This window comes from Xenopus tropicalis, chromosome 2, assembly GCF_000004195.4.
Source record: "Xenopus tropicalis strain Nigerian chromosome 2, UCB_Xtro_10.0, whole genome shotgun sequence".
Lineage (NCBI taxonomy): Eukaryota > Metazoa > Chordata > Amphibia > Anura > Pipidae > Xenopus > Xenopus tropicalis.
The window spans coordinates 63587781-63614608 of NC_030678.2; the positions used below are offsets into that span (position 1 = coordinate 63587781).

At 40.0% G+C, this 26828-nt stretch overlaps 1 protein-coding gene across 5 annotated transcripts in view; it reads right to left on the reverse strand.

Annotated features, from left to right (window-relative positions):
* Positions 1-26828, reverse strand: part of nav1 (neuron navigator 1) — a 99504-nt gene that overhangs the window by 53720 nt on the left and 18956 nt on the right. For 4 of the 5 annotated variants that reach the window (XM_031896820.1, XM_012970899.3, XM_012970893.3 and 1 more), the window contains exons 2-8: positions 20036-20138; positions 16268-16612; positions 14218-14353; positions 12050-12329; positions 11293-11953; positions 10858-11211; positions 9572-9613 (exon numbers count right to left, since the gene is read on the reverse strand). In XM_031896820.1, the coding sequence (XP_031752680.1) occupies positions 9572-9613; positions 10858-11211; positions 11293-11953; positions 12050-12329; positions 14218-14353; positions 16268-16612; positions 20036-20138 (1921 nt within the window). The remainder of the gene's footprint in view (positions 1-9571; positions 9614-10857; positions 11212-11292; positions 11954-12049; positions 12330-14217; positions 14354-16267; positions 16613-20035; positions 20139-26828) is intronic. The other variant, XM_012970897.3, reaches the window with a different exon arrangement.

Sequence of the window (26828 nt, forward strand, 5' to 3'; positions counted from 1 at the left end):
AATGTATTTTACTCAAAAACCACTTATCAAATTGCAATTTTTTTCTGATACATATGTTAATAAAAGTATGTAGAAGGAATATATTTAGAGTTAATTTTTTGTGTTACTTTTCCTTTAAAAGCTCCCTGCTTTCCCACTAGAGCCTTTTTGAGCTAAAGGTAGGTGCAATAGGTCTTAATACTCAGTCACATTGTTTTCTGGGGGACTTTATTTTAATTGCATCACAGACTCAATGTCATTAGACAGTGTAGGACTCACGTACAATGAGGGGCCTTGACGTGGCACGTGAGCTTACATATTTTGGCCAAAGTGTGGTACTAACACCTCATTTTTTGTAAGCGCTGGCAAACTTTCTTTCTCTTTGTGTATAATTAATGGCTTTTTATCGTTTATAGCAGCTGGTCAACTCCAGATTGTGGGTTAGACCAAGCGCTGGCACAATAGTGTGTTGCTAGCAGCTGGTCAACACTACAGCGTGGGTTAGACCGAACGCTGGCGAGTTCTTTCTGTGTTTTGAGTCTAGCAGCAGTTGGGGCTTGCAGGGGCCCAGTAAAGCCCTAATTAAAGTACAATTTAAATATCTTGGTAGAATAGGTTAACTTTGGAAGCCCAAAGAGAGTTTCTAGGGCTGTTTACGTAGGTATGGTAAAGCATTTTACAGAATAAATATAGCGTTTGTGCTTGCACTATTGTGGCTAATCTATTGGCAATAAATTGTCTCAGTAGCTTTCCTTCTCCTTTAACAAACTTTTAAATAATTTGCCCACTACCTATGTTTGCTAAAGCATTTGATAACACTTGTTACTGCTTAATCATTGGCCTGGAACACAATATTTGTAATTGGAAAGACAGCTGGCTAAAGGATAGATTGAAGAGTGGTATTAAATAAAACAATTTCTAATTAGACCTGTGTTGTTAGTGGAGTACCGCAAGGGTCTGTCCTTGACCCTTTGTTTTTCAAGCTGCTATGAAGAGGGCATTATACTGTAAATACTGTTTCTATTTTTGCTAATGATACTAAATTGTGCAAAACTATAGCAATTTGACTAAACTGGCACACTGGCCAGCAAACTAGCAAATGAAGTTCAGTGTTGATTACTGCAAGGTTATGCACTTTGGTACAGATAACATTAATTTGAATTATACACTAAATTGTAGTTTGTTTGGGGGTAACCTTGATTGAAAAGTTTCTGGGGATTTTTTTGGATAACAAGCTATTTAACTCTAGGCAATGTCGTTCAGTGGCTAATAAAGTACTGTCTTTCATTTAAAGGGCATTAACTTAGGGGACAAAAACATAATTTTAAAGATACCTAGTAAGGCGTTGCTAGGAATGGAAGATTAAAGGGTGGGCTGTCAAGCCTGAGTTGTTTTCTTTGGAGAAAAGTGTCTTGCAAGGGGACATAATTACTCTTTACAAGTGTATTAGAGGACATTATAGACAGAAAGCAGGGGATCTTTTCTCCCATTGAAATGTGCTGTCAGGAACCATTCAGAATGGAACACTGGACTGTGTGCTAAACATTACCTGCACTAACTTCTTGAGCCACTGCAGGCTTTTGGATATAGTGCCAGTCTGTCCTACTGTGGTACTTCACTTATCTATCCCTGCGTCTCTCCTCCACCTACCTTGTTGACAACATGTGCCAATGATCATGTAATTAAGTGGCTTTATTTTTTTTCCTTGCAATGGCCTGTTGCTTGATCATTAAGATCTCTTAGCCTGATCTAGCAGTGGTTTTGCTTAAAGCAGTTTTCTTTAACTTTTTATTTTTCCATCTTCTGGCTGGGTATCTAAGGAGCACCAACCTTCGGCCTTGGGGCATCGGTCTCTGACTTTAAGTCCTATGCTGCTATTGTGAGAGGGTCCTTCCAATGAACCCAGTTATTTACTCTCTGTTTCTCTGGATGCCTGAGCCATTTTGGTGAGGAAAAACAAGCAGTACAGCCATGGTGGCAGCCACAAATGCTATATGCGTGGGTAAATAATTCTGTAAGAACGGAGTTTGAGAAGGATAAGAGAGGAGAAAGAGGAATTTAATATATTATAAAAATGCTTTTATTTGGATTATTTCAACTGATAAGATCCTGACACTGCAAGATTACCACATGCAAGGTGTATACTGTATAATACTTTTGTTAAGAAAACCTGCATTGATTTTGTTAAAAAGCTTGAACAATGTTCAATGTAATCATGAACTTTAAAAAGGTGTCAAAGGAGAAGGAAAGGTAAAAACAATATGTAAGCTTTATCAGAAAGGTCTATGTAAATAGAGTCATAAGCCCTCACAGAAAATCTGCACTGAGTCCTCTATCAAAAGAAACACAGGAGTTTGTCTCCTTTTCTGTAAACATGTTCTTTAGTGTCAGACTTCCTTCACTCCCGGGGCCAGAGCCTGTGCAGCTCTCTCCTCTTTCCCTTCTCCTGCTCCTCCCTCCCATAAGAATTCACTCCCCCCTCCCATCAGAATGTGTGATTTGAGCTACGAACAGCTTAGAGCTGCCGCAGGAAGCTACTGAGACCGAGATAAAATAGCAGCTGCTATCTTAACCAAACGGAGGGAGCTTCTAGGGCTCTTTAATCAGGTAAGGTAAAGCTTTCTGCCGAATAAATATAGTGTTCTATTGGTGAATCTGTTGTGAGTAAAATGCCAAAATGACTTTCCTTTTTCTTTAATGTGATTTAACATTATGAAATGGTGGATGCTAAATCTTTGGTGGAAAAAATGTATATTCCCAATGTACCCCAAGAGAATGTTACCACATAGCTCTCTCTATACTGTAAAAAAGTGAAATTTATGCATAATGTGGTAAACCAGTTTGGACGCATTGGACCTGTTCTTTGATGGCATGGGCAGTTTCTGTCGCACATATCATGAATATGGACATTCTACTGATGACTGTCAGCAAGTCTGCAGATGCAGAAACTGTGATTCTTTTGAGCATGTGACAAAGTAGTGTTCTAAGGCTAAGCACTATCATTTGTGCCTTGGGGTAGGCCATGTATACTATAATTGCCCAAACAGAAGTAAAGAGCAAAATGCTGCCCATGGTGGGGATTGAGTGAAGTCTGCAGCCAAACCTGTGGAGAAAGCTGAATGTGTTCCTCTGGAAGGCGTTTCCAAATCAGTGGTTTCCAAAGAGAGAGGTCCTGACATTAGAGGTCCTGGTGATGACACAGCAGAGGTTCCAGAGCCAGCTCTAGCCCTGAGGGTGCAGTCTTCACTTTGGGGTTTGTTGGCTGCAGAGTCTGCACCTGCCACTGCAAGACAGGGCAGAGCGGGAGGAGGGGGTTGAGCTTAAAGAGGATTTGCAGTCTTCTGTGGGTGAACCCCTTGAAACTTGCAGTACCAAAGCCAAAGAAACAGTATATGTGATCACCAGGAACCAGAGGACGGGCACAAAGGAAATCCTATGCCAATATTGATAAAGCAGCTACTGCAGTAGCGCCTGAGGAAGCAGGGACCACACCTGTTTGAGGACATCTCCAGTTATTCTTCACAAGAAATCCCTGTGAGACAGGGTTCCCCATGCTCAGAACTTTTGCCTTTTGTGCAAAATTTGTTAGAAGTGTTGAGTTTTTATCCTTCAGGAAGCAGCATTGACACCATTAATGTCCCCATTAAAAACTTTCTTTTTATCTCACTATTATCTCACAATGTTTTAAAGGTCTTTCTTTTGATGAGACTATGAGAATTATGCCAAAGACTGGATCAAATGTAAACAGAAATGCGGGAGTTGCCATACTGTTTAAGGGGCCGGCTTTTTGGAATCAAAATACCACCTTGCTCAATGATGAAAATATTTATGATGATTTTAACACTGTTTTTAAAGTATGGTAGCAGAAAAATGCGCGCAACACTGATATTTAAACATGGCGGGAAATTGTTCAAGAAATAATTAAGAGTTATTTTATAAAGCTTGGGGTACAAAATGCAAAAGAGAGAGTTTTATGAAAAATGATACACCCAGTTGCAAACTCTCTATAATTTAAATATGTTTGTTGCAATGTTGAGAAAGAAATCTCTATTTTAACATAGTATTAAAGGACAATGAAAGGTTAATATAAATTAAAAGTAAGTCTAAAGGCATTCTTTTTAAGTACTTACTGCATATCTAAATTCCCAGATCCCTGCTTGCTTCTCTGAGATATGGTGCTGGCAGCCTACAGCAGTGTGAAGACTACAGTGACATCACTGAAATATCTCTGTCCTTCCTGTAGGCTGCCAGCGGCAGCCTTCCTATTCTCTGAGCATGTGTGTAACTTGATCCTGTCTCCTGTTCTGAGCTACACATGCCCACCAGCCAATCAGAAGCGGATCTGGCAGAGGGGGGGGGGGGGGAGGGAATGAAACACATGTGCAGTATGAAGCAAGGAGGGAAAGGAAGGGAGAATACCTTTTTAGAGATGGCTGCCTGTTCAAGAAAATGTGAAGTAAGTGTGAGTAAATATTTGATTAGGTGAGCCTGAGAAAGGTGGCAAAGGGATGGTAGGCATAAAACGGTTTTTATATACAAAGTATTTGGTTTTATGTCTGAAGAATTATCATTCAGACAATTAATTGACTTTTTTATCTGATACTCTTCAGGTTTTATTTTCAAGAAACATGGATGGCGTGTTTTTCTCTTAAAAACCCTGTCTGTTTTAGCCCTTCCTGGTTTTATGAAATTTTAATCTGCAAAATAAAAATATGGAGCCATATTAAAAACAAGATGAAAATTAAACAATGAACCATAAAGTGAGATCTCTATTTTAAATTTAAATGTGAAAGAAACTGAATGTTTATGGGCCAGGGTGTGCCAGATAAAGCTTTATAATAGCCAGAAGGACTTGGCTTGGGCCTGTGTGCATGAATGTCTCCCTACTAAGGCTTTCCAATATAAAAGAGGTGTGACCGCACAGCCTAAATGCCCCAGAATGACTTGCTTTCAGTAAGAGACTGTATTACACCTCTTTTGGAACTGTTTTTATGCATAAGAACTATGGAGAACAGTAAGTTATTTTTTTAAAGCTGGTAGGGGGATTCAGAAACATGGATTATAATGTAATTCTTTATGGACACATACAATGCATACCACAGGCTCAATTTATGGTTTTATGAAAAATAATAACTTGTTTTTTAAGATGCTCTTTGGAGAACTCAAAATATGATGCATTATAACTCAGAAGAGATATTAATGCGTGATTGCATAGCCCTGGCTTTTAGAAAAATGCATTTATTTTTTTTAACTGAAAAAAAGAAAGGGATAAAACATAACTTTTATGGTGCTGAAGTGAATGGTCACAAATTTAAATGTGATATTTTACTTTTATGTAAGTTATATTTAAGTTTTACTGTGATCTGTACCTTTTAACAAAAATTGGGTTTCATGATTTTATGTATTTATGTTCTTTAAAGGAAATTCTATTTATGATTTTTACAATGAATTTTGTTTCACTAAAGCTTTTTAAAACAGAGATTTTGTTGATTATCCTTGCCTGATCCATGCTCCGTTCCTGGTTCCAGAGTTCCTTAGTCCTTGCTTTGTTCCTGAGTCTTTGTCCTATTCCCTGACTGCTTCATGTTTGATCTCCTAGTATTGAGCCTGTTCTTCGAATTTCTCCTTGTCTTTAGCCTGTCCAGACCTTTGCCTGTTTATTGGACTTTCCTTGCTTGCTGCCAGCACAGACCTTTTACCTGTATCACAGACTTACTCATTGTTTGTCGCCTGCCTCTGATTTTTGGCCTGGTATAAGGACTTGAGTTTCTCTTACATTTACTCATGACTTCTACTTCTGCATCCCCATTTGTGTGTTACCCATGTTACTTAGCATTTAGGCTCTAACCTGCCAATTACTCACCAATGACCCTACATGACATGTGCAAAGGAAGTGTGAATATATGGAGTTAAGGGAGCAGTTGGTGAGGTTAGAGCAGAAATTGCTAACTTTCTCTGTAATTGCAGAAGGAAAATATTGTAAGGCAAGTTGTAGGTAAGTTTATATTGTCATTGAATTATATTTTTAGCCTAATGCAGTCTTTTTTTTTTTTTTTAAAGAAGTGTGAAAAGTCAATCAGACCCCTTGGTGACAGGGTGTTGGATTTCAAGTCCGGTTTGTGTGGAACTTAGTTTCCAGTTACCCGGTGCGCGTTGCCTAGGTTCTGCCGGCGCAGACAATGACGTCATCAAAGGTGCCGCTTATTACAGCATCTAACACGGCACTCGTGGGTCGCGTTTAGAACCAGCCTGTTAACGTAAGAAGCTAAGTGTGGAGAGTAAGACCAAAGAGAGAGTGTGAGTTAAGGATGTTAATTATACTGTTTCTGTTCCAGTATGTCGCTCACCCCTGAGAGTCCGGAAACTGCTGCAGAGTCTAGAGCCTGATTGACCGGCTTCCAGCCTGCTTTAAAGGGAAAGAAGTTTTGCAACAACTATATATGTGAGTTCTTAAAGCCTTCTGTGTCTGAGCCAGTGCATGCAAAGGTGCCTATGGATTGTGACTCTGAGGATTCTGACAGAGCTGATTCTTCATCCAAGGATGTGCTAGCCTGTATAAAGCAGGCAGTTGCTGAGGGAATTAAGCAGGCTGCTGTTCCTAAAAGAGCAAGAGCTTCTACTAGTAAAGACTTTGATGCAAGCAGTTCATGATGAGTCATATGGTTTTGATTACAAACTTGTGTCCACGCTTATCAAAACCATTAAGCAGACTTTGTCTTTGCAGCAAGAAGACTGCTTTTCCTTTACATCAATGTCCCCCAGAACGTTTTTAAAAGTTCTTGTGGTGGCCATATCATGGCTCAGACAGGCAGGTCTGGAGATTTACCATTATTTGGACAATCTCCTTCTTGTGGAAAGGTCCAGAGAACAAGCGATGAAGAATCGGGATCTGGCGATATCCAAGCTCGAAGAGTTAGGTTGGTTGATAAACCACAAAAAGAGCAATCTTCTCCCTCAAACTACAGTGTTTTTAGGAGCTCTCATAGATACAAAGAACAACATAATAACATTAAGCCGGGAGAGAGTTGTGAAGCTACAAACGGAGATTCACAGAGTTTGTCTGCAGACTCAGATCATTGCAAGGCAGTTGATGAAAATTTTGGGGTTGATGGCGTCCTGCATTGGCCTAGTCAAGTTGGCCAGGTGGAAGATGAGGCCACTACAGTTCCAGATCCTGAGTCTGTGGGACAAGGACCAGAAGAACTGGTCTCAATTGATTCCTTTACCTCAAAGCATAAAATCAAGTCTCCAATGGTGAGAAGAGAAAGAAAACTTGCGGTTTTCCACTATTAGAGCCAGCAGGTCGAAGTCTATACAGACGCTTCAGCAGAAGGCTGGGGAGCACATTGTCTTGGTCGCTCTGTACAAGGCGTCTGGCATTCAAACGTAGGACCCGTCCCTTCAAATATATTGGAAATAAGGGCTGTAGAACAGTCCCTAAGAGCCTTCATGGATCTCATCGCAGATGCCTCAATAAAAGTAAGGTCAGACAATGTGGCGGCAGTGTCTTACATGAGAAGGCAGAGCAGCACAAGGAGCCTAAGGAGAATCTACAAGATCTCACTGCGGTATACATTCCAGGAAGAGAGAACATCACAGCAGATTTTCATGCCAGACACCCTCTGGATTATACAGTATGGGAACTAAATCAAGAGGTCTTCAACTTTATCACTCAGAAATGGGGGACTCCAGCCATAGATCTAATCGCAACGCTGCGGAACTCAAAGGTGGCACGGTTCTTCTCAAGAGTTCCATACCCGCAGGCCGAGGCGGTGGATCTGAATCTCAAGGCGTGGAGGTTGAGAGGAGAGGGCTGGTGAATTTGGGAGTATCTACAGAGGTTATCTCTACCTTAATGAAGGCCAGGAAGGTGACTACTTCCTCCCTGTATTACAAGATTTGGGATTGATTCTTCTGTAGGACACAGCAGCAAGGATTTTATTCGGTTCAGCCTTCTACGAATAACATCCTTAAGTTCTTGCAGTTGGGTGTAGATAGAGTATTGTCATGGAGCTCCCTTCGGGTGCAGGTATCAGCCCTGTCTGCAATGCTAAATGTTAGATGGGCAGAGGAGCCGCTAGTTCGGTTTTTGTCAGCCGCCAAAAGAATACACCCTCCAATCAAGATACGGGCTTCATCTTGGGATCTTCCCCTTCTTCTTAGAGCTCTGACAGCGAAACCGTTTGACCCTATAGACAAAATCTCCCTGTGGCATTTGACTCTTAAAATGACCTTTCTCGTGGCCGTGACTTCGGCAAGGAGAATCTGTGAGTTAAGAACACTTTCCTGTGAACCTCCATTTACAGTATTTTATCCTGAAAAGGCAGTCCTTAGAACCATGCCAGAATTTTTACCCAAAGTTGTCTCTTCGTTTCACCTCAATGAGCCTATAATTCTTCCTTCTTTTCATCTGGAGATGCCTCCCAGTAATGAGGCGATGTATAGGAGTCTGGATGTAAGAGATTGTCTAGAGACCTATATCATCAGGACACAGCCCGTTAGAGAAGCCAGAAATCTGTTTGTGGTTCAAGCAGGTAGTCATAAAGGACAGGCGGCTACTATCAAAACCATTGGATGTTGGATTGTCACCGCTATAGTTACAGCCTACAAAGAACAGGGATGTTCTAGGAGTCGACTTGCAAGGCGGCAACTTGGAGTTCTTCCAATACCTTTCTCAGGCACTATAAGCTTGATGTTTTGTCCCATAAATTAATCTTTATTTGGCCAGAAAGTTTTGCAGGCCGTTTCCTCATAATTGAAATGTTTTCTGATGCAGAAAATCGATGGTCGTGTTATTTATTCCCCCCCCCCCCCCGTTTTTTATTGCTCGGGTCATCACTGTGGGAGGAGGGAATACCCAGAGATTTTGGAGATGCTACTACGGGGATGGCCAGGAAAAGAATTACAGTAAGTATGAAACAATTTTCTCTTTTAATGCCCTGGCCTAAAAAGAACTGCAATCAGCAGTTCTGTTTAATTGGGTTGGTGAATTTAGAATAGTAAAAGAAGGTATGTAGATGTTTCTGTTTACAATAACAAGGCAAACATCGCTGTTTAAGAAGTTCTCATTAAACACCATCTGTACATAAACTACACTGACTTAGAAATCCAACAAAGTCCAAGTTAATCAATCAACTTTACCTACTGTAATGAAGCCAAAGTTAGAGGACAGGAAAGGGTGGGTTTCCAACGTACCCCACTGCGCTTGCCCCTTATAAATACAGCATTGCTTAACGCAGGCAGCACTGTATTCCTAGGGGTGGTTCCTACAGCAATTTATTTAGCAAAGAAGGCAGGGTTCAAAGTGTCATAAATGGTGGACTGTGCTGTTTTTGCCTTTTGCAGAATGCCTTTTCAGAGGTAAATGACCCCTTAAACTCTATTCCTCTGAAATGAAAAACTATTGGGAATTTATTCTAGTCAAGGTTTCTTATACAATACACTAAGCAGGATGGGATGGTAATTCGAGAACCAAACATGTGATGCAGTTTTGCCCAGACTCCTTAGTGAAAAAAACATTATTATATAGCTTTATAAATGGTAAAAAGATAATATTTCTATAGCCTTTTAAAAGGTAATTAAAAAAACGTACCTCAAACCTTTTTTCGGCAAAGTGTTTCTGTCTTGTATAGAGCTGTGGAATGGAACCACAGAAAAGAAAGTTGTAGAAGGTGGAACATTGCATGAATTGTTCTTAGCTGTTGTTTTATGGTAAACCTGATGCCAGATGTCTTACATTTAAAGACATAAGGGTTGATTCACTAAAGTGCGATAACGCATATCGCATGCTTTTTTGCGTTAAAATTGACGCGAAAAAAAAACGCGCAATTCGCTAAAGTATTATCGCTTGCGTTAAGTCGCATATCGTATGCGTTAAATTTAGCGCTACCGCATGCCTTCATTTTACCGCTTTGCGTTAATTTGTGCGCAGAAATAATACTAACGCATGATTCACAAACACTTAGACGCGCTAAATATCGCATTTGTCTGTGCGAAAAATAACACCTACTTGAGGCAGGCGGTAATTATAGAAAAGTACAGTAATGAGCTTTTGGCAATAAAATATGGACTTTGCAGTGTTATTTATCCAAGTATGTGTTGGCCCTAAGAGTGATGCATCCTCCAGTTTGCAGGGAAATGGTCATTTTCTTAAAAGTAGTTTTACGAAAGTAATGCCGTGTATTGCTAATATGGCGTGCGTTTTTTTGCATGCGGTGACTATTTGTGCGCGATGCGTTCATTACCGCGCGCTCCGTCAAATACCGCACGAAAATAGTCTTCGCGACTTAAATAAACGCAAGCAGCATCGCGTCTAAATTAACACAAGTATCCTTTTAGTGAATCGTGCGTTAAGGCAAAAAATTAGACGCGATAACATTTTTAACGCATGCTATAAATAGCGCACGTTTTAACGCACTTTAGTGAATTGGCCCTATAGTATTCACAATTCTGTTGTGGTCTTTTTATAACATGTGCCCTGTCAATTATAATCAGTTGGTGCATCAACATTTTTGTATGCATAGTAAAGTATAGGTTATGTTTCTTTCTTGCTGTAACATAAATGTGCCAGTTATGCGTTAGCTTTGTTTTATACAAGTACTTTTTCAATATTCTGTAAAAAATCTACACAATAGCTATGTTTGCTTTTATTGTCTGTTTATTTAAGATATGGTGGAAAATTATCTAAGCAAGATAGCCTAAACTAAATGTCCCATAAGAAATTGTCCAAGGGAAAACTATTGTTCCTGTGATAATATTTTTTAACTGAGCATATGTGAAGCCAATAATATATATATTATAAAAATATATATTACATTTTCACCCATTTGTACTCATTTATCTTATGATGTTATACGTTCAATTAAATAAATGCCTTACCTCTCAGTTACAGGAGACTTAAGCTTCATGTCACCCCAGCAGGTGTTTGGCAAGTTCCTCTCCTCACCAGCAGGAGGTGAAGGGGGCACACTGATAGAAAGAGGAAGAGACTCCATACTACGATGCAACCCAGATAGTTTTGGATACATCCTTAAGCTGCCAATACCTTGGGAGAAGCTTGCAGTGTTGATATTCAAGATGGGAGCTGGGCTGGGAGTAAGGCAGGGTCCTCCTTGGGGAAGTTCTAACTGTTTGTTTAGGGGCTCCTCTGGCACAGGGAAGTCCAGGCTGTTTGAATTAACTTTATCCAAATTGGAGAGTGTTGGCGTCTTTAAGAATGGTTTTGTTATAGCCCTAGATAAAAAGAAAAACAGAAACATATATTGAAGACATGCATTCTCTAAAATTGTACTCATTTATTAGAATCATACGTACTTGTGTGGGGTTATTGCAGTTGGTTCCTTTCCTTTGTGCCATTGGGGCTCTATTTGGTTGGCATTGGCTACTCTGCTCTCTGTGTCCTGGGCCACAGCCTTAGCACGAGCCTTCTCCTTCTCACGGTCAGTCTGGTTTACCCCCAGCCGAACTATGCCTACCTTGGAAGGCTCCTTCAGACGTGAGTTAGGGACACCAATGGACTTCCCCTGCACTGGTACCAAGTTTACATCAATGGTGCTGCTAAGGGGCCGAATAGTACTCTTGCCTCCAGTAACACTCATTGTGTTTGATTTGGCTGGACGTGGGAGGCTGCGATACTGAATGTTGGTTCGAGCTGAGGGTGATAGGAAACCAGCCTCTGTTACTCCTGATACATCAAGGCTAGTCTTCCTATTGATCCCTGCAGGGCCAGGTGTGGGCTTAACTGGGATTCCTGAGGTCTTCTGGGCTTTTCCTAGGGTGGTGGAGCCAGTGATGGGGGAAGAAGGTGTTGCTGGCTTCTTATACCCAAATGAAGTGGCTGGACGGGCAATGCCAGAAGGGGGTTTTTTAGCATCAGGTGAACGTGGGTCTCGACCAGCATCTGAAGAGGATCTTTGGAGAGCTGCTGTCTTTAGCGTGAGCTTGGTTTTGTCAGTTGCTTTCTGCTCTGTTTTGCCTAAAAATGAGCATCCAACAACAGATATGTTTAGCAGTGTTTAAAAGCTGTTAGTACTTTTTTTCAAAAGTTAAAAAAACAAACAAAAATAAGTACCTCCTCCCTTTTGAGCGATTTGCCCAGTATGGGTAATGGGTGATGTAACTCCCACTGGTGGATTCTTCCCTTTACGAAGTGGCTGCCCAAGGGTGACAGGTTTTTTGGTTTCAGGTTTGGAGAGATCATCACTCTTCTCCCGCCTCCAACGTGAAGACCCATGCTCTGATTTGAGGCTGCCACTGTCATATTCCATCCTACGTGGTCCACGTTCTTCAGGCTCACTGTGCCAGCTTAGTCCACTCTCTACCAGTGAACGTTTCTCTGAATCTGTGCGGAGCTGCAGATAGGAGATAAGGATGAGAGGTCCCACGGTTCAAAGGATATTACACAATTTATGTATCTTGAGAAAAATGTATCCTTTGGTCTCATTAAGGCTTTGTAAAAACTAAGCTTGCATTTCATAACAACTCCTGATTAATTGTCTACCAGAGAGTCTGTGGAGAATGCCATGAATAGACAAATTAGGTTCACTATTACTTAGATTGTAAGCCCTACAGGGCAGGGACCTCCTTCCTACTGTGTCTCATACCACATGGCACTTATTCCCTGTGCATTTATATATATTTGTTGTATTTATTTATTATAATACTTGTCCTCCCTGTGTGTAATTTTGTATTTTGTAAGATTGTACAGCGCTGTGTACCCCTGTGGCACTTTATAAATAAAGTTATAAACACATACATACATACACTATGCAAACTATGATAATATGTGAAAATAATTTATATACAGGTATCGGACCCCTTATCCGGAAACCCATTATCCAGAAAGTTCCGAATTACGGAAAGGTCATCTCCCATTGACTCCATTTTAATCAAATAATTCACATTTTTAAAAATTATTTCCTTTTTCTCTGTAATAATAAAACAGTACCTTGTATTTGATCTCAATTATAATATATGTATAATAAGATATCCTAAACAATCCTATTGGGTAGGAGATCCAAATTATGGAAAGACCCCTTATCCGGAAACCCCAGGTCCCAAGCATTCTGGATAACAGCTCCCATACCTGTACTATGCTTTAAAGGAAAACTATACCCCCAAACAACGTAGGTCTCCATAAAAATGTATTGCATAAACAAGTTAATATGTAAAACCCTGCTTCATCTAAATAAACCATTTTCAAAAAATATACTTTTTTAGTAGTATGTGCTATTAGCTACTCCTAAATAGAAAATTGCCATTTTAAGAATTAAGGGCCACCTCCTGGGATCATAGGATTCACAGTGCACACAAAAAGCCAAGGCAAACATACATGCTAGGCCACATCAGCCAATTAATGGACATAGTTCTGCCTTTTGCTTCCACACTACTTCCTGTTACAGTTAGAGCTGCGTTATTTCTTGTCAGGTGATCTCTGAGAGAGCACACAGACCATCACTAAATGGTGGATCAAGAGAAAGGATGTAAAATGGCAAAATTTACTGATATATATATTCCAGTTTGGTGAGATTCTTTAATAGGTCACTTAACATAATATAAACTATATGTTGGTTAGGTATTCATTCTGGGAGTATAGTTTCCCTTTAATTAAGATATTAACCTGATTTATTTCCCCCAGCTCCAAATCCTTAATATCACATAGATGTATACTTGTATTAACAATTTTAAGTCTTTTCAGAGCTACAGCTATGTAGATATATAAGGGGTCATTTACAATTAAGAAAGTAGTATGCAAAGTGCAAAAAAACAGGAGTACAATCAGCCACTGTTGTTGTTTCAAAATTTGCCACTAGTCCCTGCATTCTTTTTTGGAGCACAGAGACCTGCAGCTACCACCATGCTTGTGTTAAGCAGAACTGTATTAATGAGGGGCAGGAAAAGGGAGGCACAAAGGTGTCCCCCAACCTCTAACTTGCATATCAGATTAACAAGTTAGGGACAGCAATGAAAGCAGGCTGCAATGGAGACCTGATTGAACACACTTGAAGACACACTGAGCAAAACACTGTTCCTCTAAACAGCAACTTCCTTTGCATATAAATTGAAAATGCACTAAACCACACATTTGGGCCTTTTATATGGTTATTGTTTGGAGGGCTGTGGAGGAACCTGGCATTCAATATGCCTTGTTAATGTAAGTAAAAATTCATTGGTGACAAAAACTGTGATACAATTGCCCTACTGTTTTTGTTATTCCAACTTTTACAATTCCCATCTTACAGCAATAGCAGAACTTCTTCGAGATGCAGTAGGAGTAGATGGCATTGAAGCAAGAGAGACAGCATTACAGTCTTCAGAGCTCAGATTACCAGAGGCATCACTGAGCCCACTGCTGATTGAACTGCTCTCATCCCAACTGGAAAAACAAAATAACAAAGAATAAAAATGTGTCTTATTACAATCAGTGTAGAACCAAAACAATGTTATTGTCAGATCTGTACAGTAAGCCCATATGTTTCTCCTGAAGCTACAGCAAAACATTCAGATTTCTGAATCTGTCCGGTGGTATTAGGTTTTTGCCTGCTTGAAAATTACCAATAAAAGATCCATCAGCCAATACTCATACAGCAAGCAAAATCTACAATCAGCCGAACACCAGAAATAAATATATTGTTGTTGTATTCGGGCAATAAGGGCTTTTGGAAACAAGTGCCCGAAAAAGGTGGACAACCCCTTCAAAATTATAATTTTGCAACAATTATCAATTTCCATATACTATAACTAATATACAGTAAAATAACTGTAAAAACAATAACATATTAATGAATATTCCTCTATACTTTGGCTTCCACGTCTTGGCAGTTCCCCACTTAAAAACCAATGCCCTCTTTACTCCCTGGCATTAAACTGTTCAGAAGACCACAGCCATTAATACTGAGAATGATTTATTTTTGTACATATGGGTTTGTTGGACATATGATGATAGAAAACGCAAGCTTTGAGATATTTTCAATGTCCCTCACCCTGGTGTTTTACTTTGTCAGCCTGTGTTAGCAACTATTGTATCACTTATAACAGCTCCCTCTAATAAAATCCAGGGGTTATGCTCATCAGGGCCAAAGAAAAAAAAATGTATCAACTAAGACTTTTCAGTGACCGACATACATTTATTTTTATTTTGTTAATTATGTTTTTACTTTTTCTAACAATTAACTCACATCAACCTTCTGTAAACTTACAAACATATGTACAAGTGCAAATAAAAACCTACATTTTTTTCCAGACTTCTCAAAAAAATCCAACAATTTATATTCTTGCCTTCTTGATTAATACTTTAGAAGCTTGTCATCTTTAAATGCTTTTCTTTTCATTCCTATTAAATGGTAAAAATAAGGGATGCATCGAAGCCACGTTTTTGAGTAAAGCCGAACCCCTGAACCCACTGTGAAGGATTTGGCCGAAACCTCGAACCGAATCCTAGTTAACTTGTGGTAATTAGGATTGGAAGGGGTTGCGCCAAAATTTTTTTTCACCTGACAATTTAACCCTTTCAGAATGCAAATTAGCATATGCTAATTTATGCTAATTATGATTAGGAATCCTTTAAAAAAAAACAAGCCCGGATTCGGGCGGATCCCGAACCGAATCCGGGATTCGGTGCATCCCTAGTAAAAATACTCTATGCAGTCTACATATGAGTTTAAATACTTTTACCAAAAGTTTTAAGCTTTTAAACTTTATCCAATTACTTTGAAAAGTGCATCTGGTTAACTCAATTTTGTCTCCAGGGAATCCGCATTGACATCTGTGGCATATAACAATGCAACAGTGCCCTTACTCTGGCATTGCAGATAAACTCTGTTACTGACAGGTAATACCATCAGTATGCTGGATGTGTAAAAAAAATAGCCTTTGCCAGTGCCAAATTGTATATGGAAAGGTAAATGTATGGGCTATAAAGGGCACAATTTGTACCCTTTAGCATACTAGCATTTGTACCCTAAAGCAAATTACCCCTCCGAATGTTAATTCAAAGGTATGCGGTCAATGTAAATAATTTTATGGTATTTTTCAACTGCAATATGCAAATGCTTCTTTAACAGCTGCTAAAAGGGAGTTGGGCTTATGCATGTTCTCAATTTTCAAACATCTGTCTAGTTTTGAAATTAGCAAACCATATCATGTTACAGTTCCCTCTTCTGATCCTCATAATGTGGGCAGCACTGCATTCATGGGGTCGACCTAAGGTATTTAAGATCAAAATGGAAGGCAGGGTGCAAAGTAAAAAAAAGCTTTGTTTTAAAATAATTTTGCAATTTCTTGCACTCACCTGGTGATGATGTCATCATCATCATTTGCTGTTTCTTTGCCCAGCTGGTAATCACTGTCACTTCCATAACCACTTTTAATATCACGGCCCCCAGGGTCCATCAAATCTAAATGTTGTGTAATATTGCAGATTCTTGTTCCACCACGTAGAGGCATAGTGTGAGAAAACTGCCAACCTCCAACACCACTCTCTGATCGACACCCACCCAGTGATGGAGCCTCCCCTGCTTGCAACCTTGGGCTAGCTTGTCCATAACGCCAAGACACTGGAGAAGAACGGTTAGAGAGGCTGGAGACACTCCGAGGGTTGGCATCATCACTGTCATAACATGGCATGTCTAGGGAGCTGACAAAACAAAAGTGATATTTATTAGCAATTAGAACTATTGATTCCTTCTTTTTACCTTCAAATATTTTTTGGTTTGTGCTAGTTTTTTTTTTTTTTTGTAACTTATATTTTTATTAAATTTTAACAATGTTGATTGTACAATAACAGTAAAGAGAGATAAACATATATATAATAACAGTGCAGCATGGTAAAGTTATTAAAGGTATATGTAAGTTTTCACAGTGATGTATTCCATGTGCTAGTTTTTGTATATAAAATGATAATTTATCATCATCAGCAGAAAGCTTAGGGCTACTTGAGTGTTGTAACCTATGCAGAGGCTTTGTGTTTTAATTTTGTTTTGCAGAGGTGTATCCTCTTCCTATCTTACAATTTTAATTACCCAAACAAATTGTAGGCACAAAGAACATACTGATTGTAGTCAGAGAAGCATACTGGATAACAGTTGTTGCCCTTTAATAAATCCATTGATAGAAGCGTAATAGCACAGTTCTCTGGCAGGTAATCCCCATTCTCCCTAAAAGGGGGGGGGGGGGGGTTGAGCACTGTCTCCCTCCCACACAGCTAGTAAACACTTAAGGAACAAAACACTCAAAATAGTTCTGTCTGCCATTAACTAACAATGGCATGGGACTTGAATATAATATTAGTAAGGATACCCACCAGAGGTGTGGGCTAACTCACTGCTTATGGAGGAAACAATAGTACTTTTGCAAGAATAGCACCCTACTGAGTGGGGTTCCCCTCTCCCCCACTGAGAGTGAACTACCAATGTGGGCATCTATGCTAGAGCACATGTCTAAATGAGTACCTGGCTAGCTCATTATGCATGGACATCTCACGATACACACTGGAAGATCCAACAATACACACGTGCATAATGAGCCAGTCCAGGCACTCACATGTGCATGTCACAGCCTGACATGGCTGCACTAAGGGACACAGCACTCAACAGGAAGCTATTTTTCCAAAAATACTATCGTTTACATCATCTGGAGTTCTCCCTGCAGGGGGTGAAACTATTGTTTTGTGATAGGTGTCCTCTAAATTTTACACTGTAGTTCTAAATGCAATTGCAATTAAAACCCAGTATTTGTTTATACCTATTTGTTCTCTAAAACAATGCAGTAGTACCTGTCAGTATCTATTTTTTTATACTGCAACTATATTTACAAACATAATTTTTAAAAACCACTGAATGTTCATTTATTATGCAAAAACACTTTTTTGGGTGGTCACTGAACATCCCATTTAAGGATCATATTAATCATGCTTTTTCTCTGCCCGGTCCTACAGAAATCATAGGATCGAGACTGGGCCGACCCACACCTGACTCTAACCCATCCCTTCTAAATCCGCACCCAAACTGATCCATGGCTTCATGTTTATTTATAGACCCGCACCCCATCTCTGACGTCACGAGGAGGTGGGGCAGACGCACACCTATAAATAGATGCCACCAGAGCTGGAAGTGGGGTTCAGTTACATTACGGGAGGGGTGGGAAGCAGAAGAACTTCTTGGCGCTAACTTGCCCCCAACCAGCTTCTGATGTGCGGATGTCAGACTGAACCTGTCTGTCCCACGCATCTCAAGTCGGCCCACACATCACTAGTCAGCAGCCCTATTGCCTATGCAGAACTCTATTGCATATTATTAATATGTGTTTATAAAATGCCAACATATTGCACATCGTTGTACAATAAACGGGTGCATGCATTAAACATACAAGAAAACATACAAAAAAGCCAATAACCAATACAATAAGTAAAAATTGCCATGCCCAAAACAGCTTTATTTTACCGCCTACCACCCATCATAGCAATAAGCAAATATATTGGCCTTTGAATGCATTATCTGCAGTTTCCTTTGCTATTCCCTCATTCTGACTATATGTATCATTGAAATAATGCAGCAGTAGTCAGTACTCAGTACTCAGTAGTCAGTACTCTAGTACTCACCAAGAGTCCGTAAAAGGTAGAAAAATACCCAAGAATTTCTCTCTTAGTTTGCGTAATATTTTGTAAACAGGAAAAGTAGAAAAACTGTTGCTATTTTCAAACTTTAACCATTTTTTCAGCTTATGCACATTATTACTTGGCCCCCACTTTCACACACTACAGCATAATTTGCAGGAAACTGATCTAATTGGAAAGACAAAAGGTTTAATTTAAGGTCGTGCAAATGTTCCCACAGTTGTTGCACAAAGAAAAAAATTCCCAATTATAAAAAGTACTTGCTTCAAACGGCACTGATTACTGTTTTTTATAGTTACACTTGGCATTGCTCTGCCCAGTTTGCCTCCTGCTCTGAATTGAGCTTAGTGTGCACACTGAAGGAGGGGTACACTCCAAGGTAAAGCTATAGGGTTCCCACAGCAGTCTTCCCCAATTACCACAGCATGCTTCCAGACACAGAATTGGTGCACACATCGTTTTTATGCTGAACGCTGGAAATGCCACCAACTGAAATTTTCAGTGCAGTTGCGTACATTTCATCAAACCACAACTCCACAAACTATGGCAACTCTATCACAGGGATTTTGCACAATGCACTTGCAGGTCATAAATATAATGATATAATAATGATATATATATATAATGATAATAATCTTTCCTATTGTACCAGTTCCGGCAACTTAGGGCTCTGGCACACGGGGAAGATTAGTCGCCCGCGATTAACTCCCTGTTCGCGGGCGACTAATCTCCCCGAGTTGCCTAGCCCTGCCATCCCGCCGGCGACTTACATTATACTGTAGCGTGAGAAAATGTTTACAAAAAAATACCAGTACCATATGCAGAGAGAATCAAAGGCACTATTCCACCATACACATAAAAGAAAACAACTCTCAAGGGGTTTATAAACAACACATGCTGTGACTACAGGGGTCAATTACAACCACTGGTGCAGATGCAGCCCCACAAATATCACCAAAATTCCTGTTCATTAAAGGTACTTGCCATAAAGGGCATTCCTTTAACATCTTTGGTACTATTCTGTATATGAATGCTACACGTGATTCTACACTGTATACATGTTAAAACTGTCCAGTATGGGACAAAGTGGGGGCATTTTTACTTTTTGTGTATGTTTACTACTTACAAAAATAGTTGCACATGTATTTATGTCCACCAATAATTAAAGAGAAAACCCATAAGAAAGTATTTAAATGTACCACAACTTTGGCATTGAGCCAAGCCTCCAACTCATTCCAGCTGATCTGAAGCGGTGTTTACACTACAGCTCATGCTAAACCAGACTGAGCTGGCAGGGGAGGTATTCAGAGTATGGCCATGGTCTTAACCAACAACTGAAAAGGACTTTAGTGGATTAGTGCTATGGTTTTTGAAGGCACTTTGTTTTCTGCTCTTTACAGACATGAGCTGTGTCTTTTTATAAAAAAAAACATATGTTCTAGTAACCTGTGCGTAACTTGGGAACCACGTAGACTGGACATAGTATCTTCCAGGTTCTGTCTGAGATCCAGAACATTTTGAACAGTTCGCTTTCGCTGGGTTTCAGGATCTAAAAAAAAAAATGACAAAAAATAAGATTCACTGTATAGAGCAATATGAAGAACATGCAGCAAAATCAAAGCCCAAACATACCAGGAAACCTGTTGTTGATATTTTAAAAAGTAAAAGGGGAACTGTTTGAGGCATTCTACATAAGCATGCACACAGAGCTACTTCATGGTTCCTAAGCGCTAAAAAGAGAATTGCCTCCAGCATTGTCCATACTGTAGCCGTGACAAGTAGCTGCTACTAGTAGCTACATGTGTCTTCACCCTAATAGTTGTCTGCTGCAGTACTGTTTAACTCCTTGACGAAGTAGGACCATATATTATAGTGTAATAAGAGAGTAAGTAACAATAAAAAAGGATGCCTAACTCTCCATAGGGTTCATTTACATTTCACCAGTGTGCAAGCTTTAAAGCACTAAAGAATGCAAGAGTGCGCCACTAAAGGTGGCCATACACGCACCGATAATATCGTACGAAACCTCGTTTCGTACGATATTCGGTGTGTGTATGGTATGTCAGCGAGTCGACCGATATCGCAGGAAGCTGCTGATATCAGCCGACTCGCTGATCGGACCAGTTTGAAAATTTTGATCGGGCGCCATAGAAGGCGTCTGACCAAAATCTCCCTTCAGCGCTGAATCGGCAGAAGGAGGTAGAAATCCTATTGTTTCTACCTCCTTACCTGCCGATTCAGCCCTGAATGGTGTGTGGCGGATCTGACATCATCAGATCGCCACGTGTATGGCCAGCTTTAGTGCTCATTTAACAACCAATTTTACCCCTAGAGAAGTGCTGCACTCTTAAACAGGGTGCAGGGCAGCCCTGTTATTGTTGACAGTCATAGCGCAGGCCCCCATTGCAATCTTCGCGCTCTGCCACTCTTTAACTTGTATGTCTGAATAACTTCCAAGTTAGGGGCCAGGGTGGGGCGACTTGTGCTGTTCCCCTCCCGCCCCTCACCAAATAGCTATACATTTGATGGGGCAGTGGTAGTTGAGCTCCTAAACTGAGCGCAGAGACCTGCAGAAATTGCAGAAAGAGTAGGAGGCAGTGTGTAAAGTTAAAAATAAGGCAGCTAGCAAAAATTAAATGCAGTTATTAAGACATTCCTGACTGTCAACAAACTTTACTTACTACAGATTTTATCCACAAGTACTCCAAGCTCCATCTCCATTAATCAACCTTTAGCGGTTGTACTGGCATTTACATTATATAGCTTCATGAAAGGGTCTGCTGCATTTTTTTTAGCAAGGAATAAAACAAAATACAGGGTTACCAAAAATAACTTAGTACGAGTTGACCCAGGGACTGGTCTGATTGCCCTCTTGGCACCAGGAAAGAATTTTCAAACCCCTGTGTGGTATATTGTAAATGACTTCAGATGGTGTTTTGTCCTGGATCAGCTACCAGTTAGGCAGTTTTATTTACAGAAAAAGGTTGAACTTCACAAATGTGTCCTGTTTTAAAGATGTAGTTTCACTGTAATCCAGCTGCAAAACAGTTTTATTTCTGAATCATTTGAAATCCTGGCAGGGGAGGAGGGACTAAGACATTGATGTTACAAATTGTAACAACTTTTCCACAGCTTACAGACAGCATGCAGGAACTACATCGCCCACAATGCATTGACATCACCTGTTTCAGGGAATTGTGGGATTTGAAGGATGTAGGCGGAAGGCTGAAGACAGTTGACTACTGTTACATTATAATTGAGTCTCAAAGTATTCAGCCAGATCAGCAGGAGAACAGGGGGTTAGGTTTAGGTAACTGTTCTAAACCATATTACTTCATTAAAAATCATTAAAAGGTTGCATATTTTTAATTGATGAATGTTGAAAAGTTGCTTGAAATTATGTTTACTTTTCAAAAAGCTGTTTTGCTGTGTTTGGGTGGAGTTAACCTAAATTAACCTAAATTACTATGTAACTATCAAAGAACATGTGGGGAATAAGATAAAGCAAAGACAACGTTTTAAGTGGATTTTTGGAGGTTTTTAGTATATGCTAATTTTACCAAAGATCTGCAGTTTAATAGTTTGTAATAGTAATTCATGTAAAATGAATGGTTTTCTGTGGTCACTTAAGGTGGCCATACACGTGGCGATCCGACGATGTTTCGTACGACCATCGGTCGCACGAAACATCGTAAGATCCGCCACACACCATTCAGGGCTGAATCGGCAGGTAAGGAGGTAGAAACAATAGGATTTCTACCTCCTTCTGCCGATTCAGCTCTGAAGGGAGAATTTTGGTCAGGCGCCTTCTATGGCGCCCGATCAAAATTTTCAAACTTGTCCGATCGGCGAGTCGTCCGATATCGGCAGCTTCCTGCGATATCGGTCGACTCGCCGACATGCCATACACGCACCGATTATCGTACGAAACGAGGTTTCGTACGATAATATCGGTGCGTGTATGGCCACCTTTAGGAGCTCATTTACTAACCATCAGCTTTTAATTTTAAACTGGATTCAAAATGTTTTCTAAAAAGTTTTAGAGATAAAACCTCTACCTCATCGCAGTCCAAGAATCTGTTCCAATGTGTAAACAAAACATTTTTAATCAAGGTATTATCAACAAACTTACATACACTAATAAAGGGCAAATTACATGGCATACATTTCTACCAAAAGTTTTATTCTTATATCTCCATTTGTTGTGTTTAAGCAGAGATTTGCTTTCATTATTCTACCTGCAGCAGATTAATCAAAGATTAGCGCTGATTGGTTTTTTTTGGATGAAAAATTAGCACATTGTTAGTATATGAGCCCCACTTCTTTTTCCCAAAATCCATTTACTTTAATTATGTTAAGACTAATGTATATCCTCCTGATAGCATGTGTCTTGTGTGGGTACTGCATAAAACAAAACACATGCTATGTCTAATCTAAGCAGCAATTTGCAAATGGCCACTCTCCAACTTGATTCTAAGCAAAAATGTCAGTTTTGTAGTTTCCCTGGTAACACTGAACTAAAACATTTTATCTGCAGCAATCAATGGTATTACGGAAAGCCTGTCTCCCATAGACTCCATTTTAATCAAATAATTCAGAATTTTAAAACTGATTTCCTTTTTCTCTATAGTAATAAAACAGTTCCTTGTAATTGATCCCAACAAAGATATAAATAATCCTTATTGGATGCACAACAATCCTATTGAGTTTAATTAATGGCTTATTGATTTTTTAGGAGACTTAAGGTATGGAGATCTAAATTACGGAAAGACCCCTAATCCGGAATACCCTTGGTCCCGAGCATTCTGGATAACGGGTCCTATACCTGTACAACAAAAACTATCGATATTACCGTAGAAAGCAATGGCATTTTGCAGCAGAAAAATTAGGCAAGATGTTTTCCTGTATTAAAAATGGTATAGACTCACAAAGGTTATTCACATTCCTGAATATTTCCCATTTTGTTGTATTATAAACTGGAATGAAAAAAGTTATGAAAAAAATTACCTTTACATTTTTTTCAGTGTTTCTTTTGATTTACTCAGCATTCTTAACCCTTTTATAGGGGACCTGTCACCTAAAGATTTTTTTTCCTAAATCTCTGAATTGTGCTAATGAGGCAAAATAAACTTTACTTACACTATATACATTACATAAACCTGGTTTCCTTCAGTCTTGTAATTCACAATCACAGCAAGCATGCAGGCACAATTTTGTGGGTTATTTAAGACAAGCTTTGCACCTAATACCAATGCTCAGGATACACAATTATAGAACTTGTAGATGGGGGGTGATTGAGAGGAGTGCATCTAGGAAGTGAAGAATGTTAAGTGAAAGTAACCACCAGCCCCATCTCAAAGGCTGATGCCACACAGGGCTGATTCTAGGCCTGTGGAAAATGATTGCCAACAATCAGCCCATCTGCTGGGGATTAGACTCCTACCATACCTGCACCTGAAAGCATTGTGTCTGCATTGTGTCACACACGGCAAATATTAGCAAAAACACATGACAGTTTGCATTTCGAGCAGATATCCACCATGTGTGCCTGAACCCAGGCCAACACAATGCAATGCAGGAAAGGTAGGAGGCTGATGCAGCAGAGGGTCTGATTCTTGGCAAGCAGTTTTCCACAGGCATCAGCCTAAGCCTTAAACATAGAGGTGGGAAAGGCAAAATATGATTGACAGCTGAGGTTTCGAAATGAGTTTGTAACAGGTAAGGATGTTTTCAGTAAACTATGATTATACTATCATCAAAATTATAATTTACCTGCAACTGAGTCATGCGCCTGCAATTGAGGACAATGTGTTAAAACCAGAACACTGGTTCACCTGCGTAAGTGTATGTACTTTATCACTTTGCAAGAAGTTGCTTTTAATGCAAGTTTCTTTAAAGAATAAGTACACTTTTTTTTTACAATCTCTAAAATAAAGAATAAGTAAACTTTTTCTTTTTTTTTTAACTCTCTAAAATTATTCTGTACAGCCCCCAGAAAAACAGACCCTTTTCCCTGCATCCAGATTTATTTTGTTTCTCTATTACAAGCTATCACCTAACAAGTGCTAACATTAGCATTTGTTAATGCTGCTGGGGCTGCATACTTGAGACCCTTTAGTGCTGGTACTAGTATAAAATGTATGTTTACTAATGCAAGAACTTGCTTTTAGCTGCAGTTAATGGTACTACTTGAGAATGAGAAGGCTGAAGCCACATGGGTTGAATTTTTTACAGATCATAAGGCAAAACTCAAATTCATTGTAGAAGTATGCTACAGACCTTCTAGTTTAAAAGAAACGAACCCCCCCAACCCCCTAAAAAAAGGCCCCTTCAATAACATTGCTAACACATTAAATGGAAAAAAGTTTCATGACAATTTCATGTCACAGTTTGTTGAGGGCCCAATCCAAAATTATTCTTTATTGGATTAGTGATCTCCAACAACCCATATCACATCCTGTGTGCAGGACTGATTGGCTTCCAGTGCACATATTACTTTTTGGTGATCATCGCCTGGAACCTGTACATTGGATATGATGGGTCAAGATAATAAGGACACCAAACATCAGCTTTACTCTGCTTTCTCTGGTCAGGTATGGGACAAGGAGGTAGTCAGTGAAGCATTTGATGTGGCTGGGGAGAAGGGCACTTTTAAGTTGTAAAATAAGCTGTGGGGAAGGTTGTTCTCCTTTAATAGTGGGGGGATTTTTTACTGGAAATATTATACTATTAGTATATTAATAGTAAAATAAAGTAGGTTAGTAACATAGTAAGTTGGGTTGAAAAAAGACATACGTCCATCACGTTCAACCATAATGACTATATATAACCTGCCTAACTTCTAGCTGATCCAGAGGAAGGCAAAAAACCCCATCTGAAGCCTCTCTAATTTGCCGCAGAGGGGAAAAAATTCCTTCCTGACTCCAAGATGGCAATTGGACCAGCCCCTGGATCAACTTGTACTAAGAGCTATCTCCCATAACCCTGTATTCCCTCACTTGCTAAGAATCCATCCAGCCCCTTCTTAAAGTTATATAATGTATCAGCCAGTACGACTGATTCAGGGAGGGAAGACTGGTCAAGTTGGGTTTGTTTACACTGGAGAAGAGGAGCTAAAGAGGTGACATGATAACTATGTATAAATATATAAGGGGATCATATAATAACCTTTCTAATGTGTTATTTACCAGTTGGTCTGACATGACCTGTCCTTCATAAAGCCATGCTGATTACTGCTCATAATTCCATTCTCCAGTACATAATTTTGTATGTGATCCCTTAACAAGCCTTCAAATAACTTGCCCACCACGGATGTCAAACTTACAGGCCTATAATTGCCAGGCTGAGATCTTACTCCCTTTTTAAATATAGGAATGACATTCGCCATTGTCCAATCCCTAGGTACCATACCTGATGAAAGCGAGTCTGAGAATATCAGAAACAAGGGCCACTGTTATTCTGACCCTAGCTCTCTCAGTACCCGAGGGTGTATTCCATCTGGCCCAGGTGCCTTGTTTACATTTATCTTGTGTAACCCTTTAAGCACCATATCCTGTGTCAACCACTGTGTAGTTGGAGCTGAGGCAACAGTGCAGCTATTGGGTGGGACTTGGCCCACTGGCTCCTCTACTGTATATACAGACGAAAAGAACTGGTTAAGCACATCTGCCTTTTCTGTATCCGCTGTAACCATATTATTACTATAACTCAATGGGGCCACACCCTCAACCTGCATCTTTTTACTATTACTTAAACTATACTTAAAGAAGAAGGAAAGGCTAAGTCACTTGGGGGTGCCAAAATGTTAGGCACCCCCAAGTGACTTAGATCGCTTACATTCTACCCCGGGCTGGTGCCCCTGTATGGAGAAAAAAGCACCAGCCCGGGGTAGTAGCAATCGCTTTCTCCTTCCTCTCTCGCTGCGCGCGCATGCGCAGTAGAGTGAAAAGCCGAACTTTAACAGAGAAGTCGGCTTTTTCACTCTACTGCGCATGCGCCGGACTCAGAGTCTAGGGGAAAGGAAGGCGGAAGGAGGAAGCGAATCGCCCCAGGTGCCCCGGGCTGGTGCGGTTTTCTCCATACAGGGGCACCAGCCCAGGGTACGAGGTAAGCGATTCAAGTCACTTGGGGGTGCTTAACATTTTAGCACCCCCAAGTGACTTAGCCTTTCCTTCCCCTTTAAAAAACTTTTTGGGGTTAGTCTTGGCCTCTGCCGCAATGCGCTCCTCATTTTCTATCT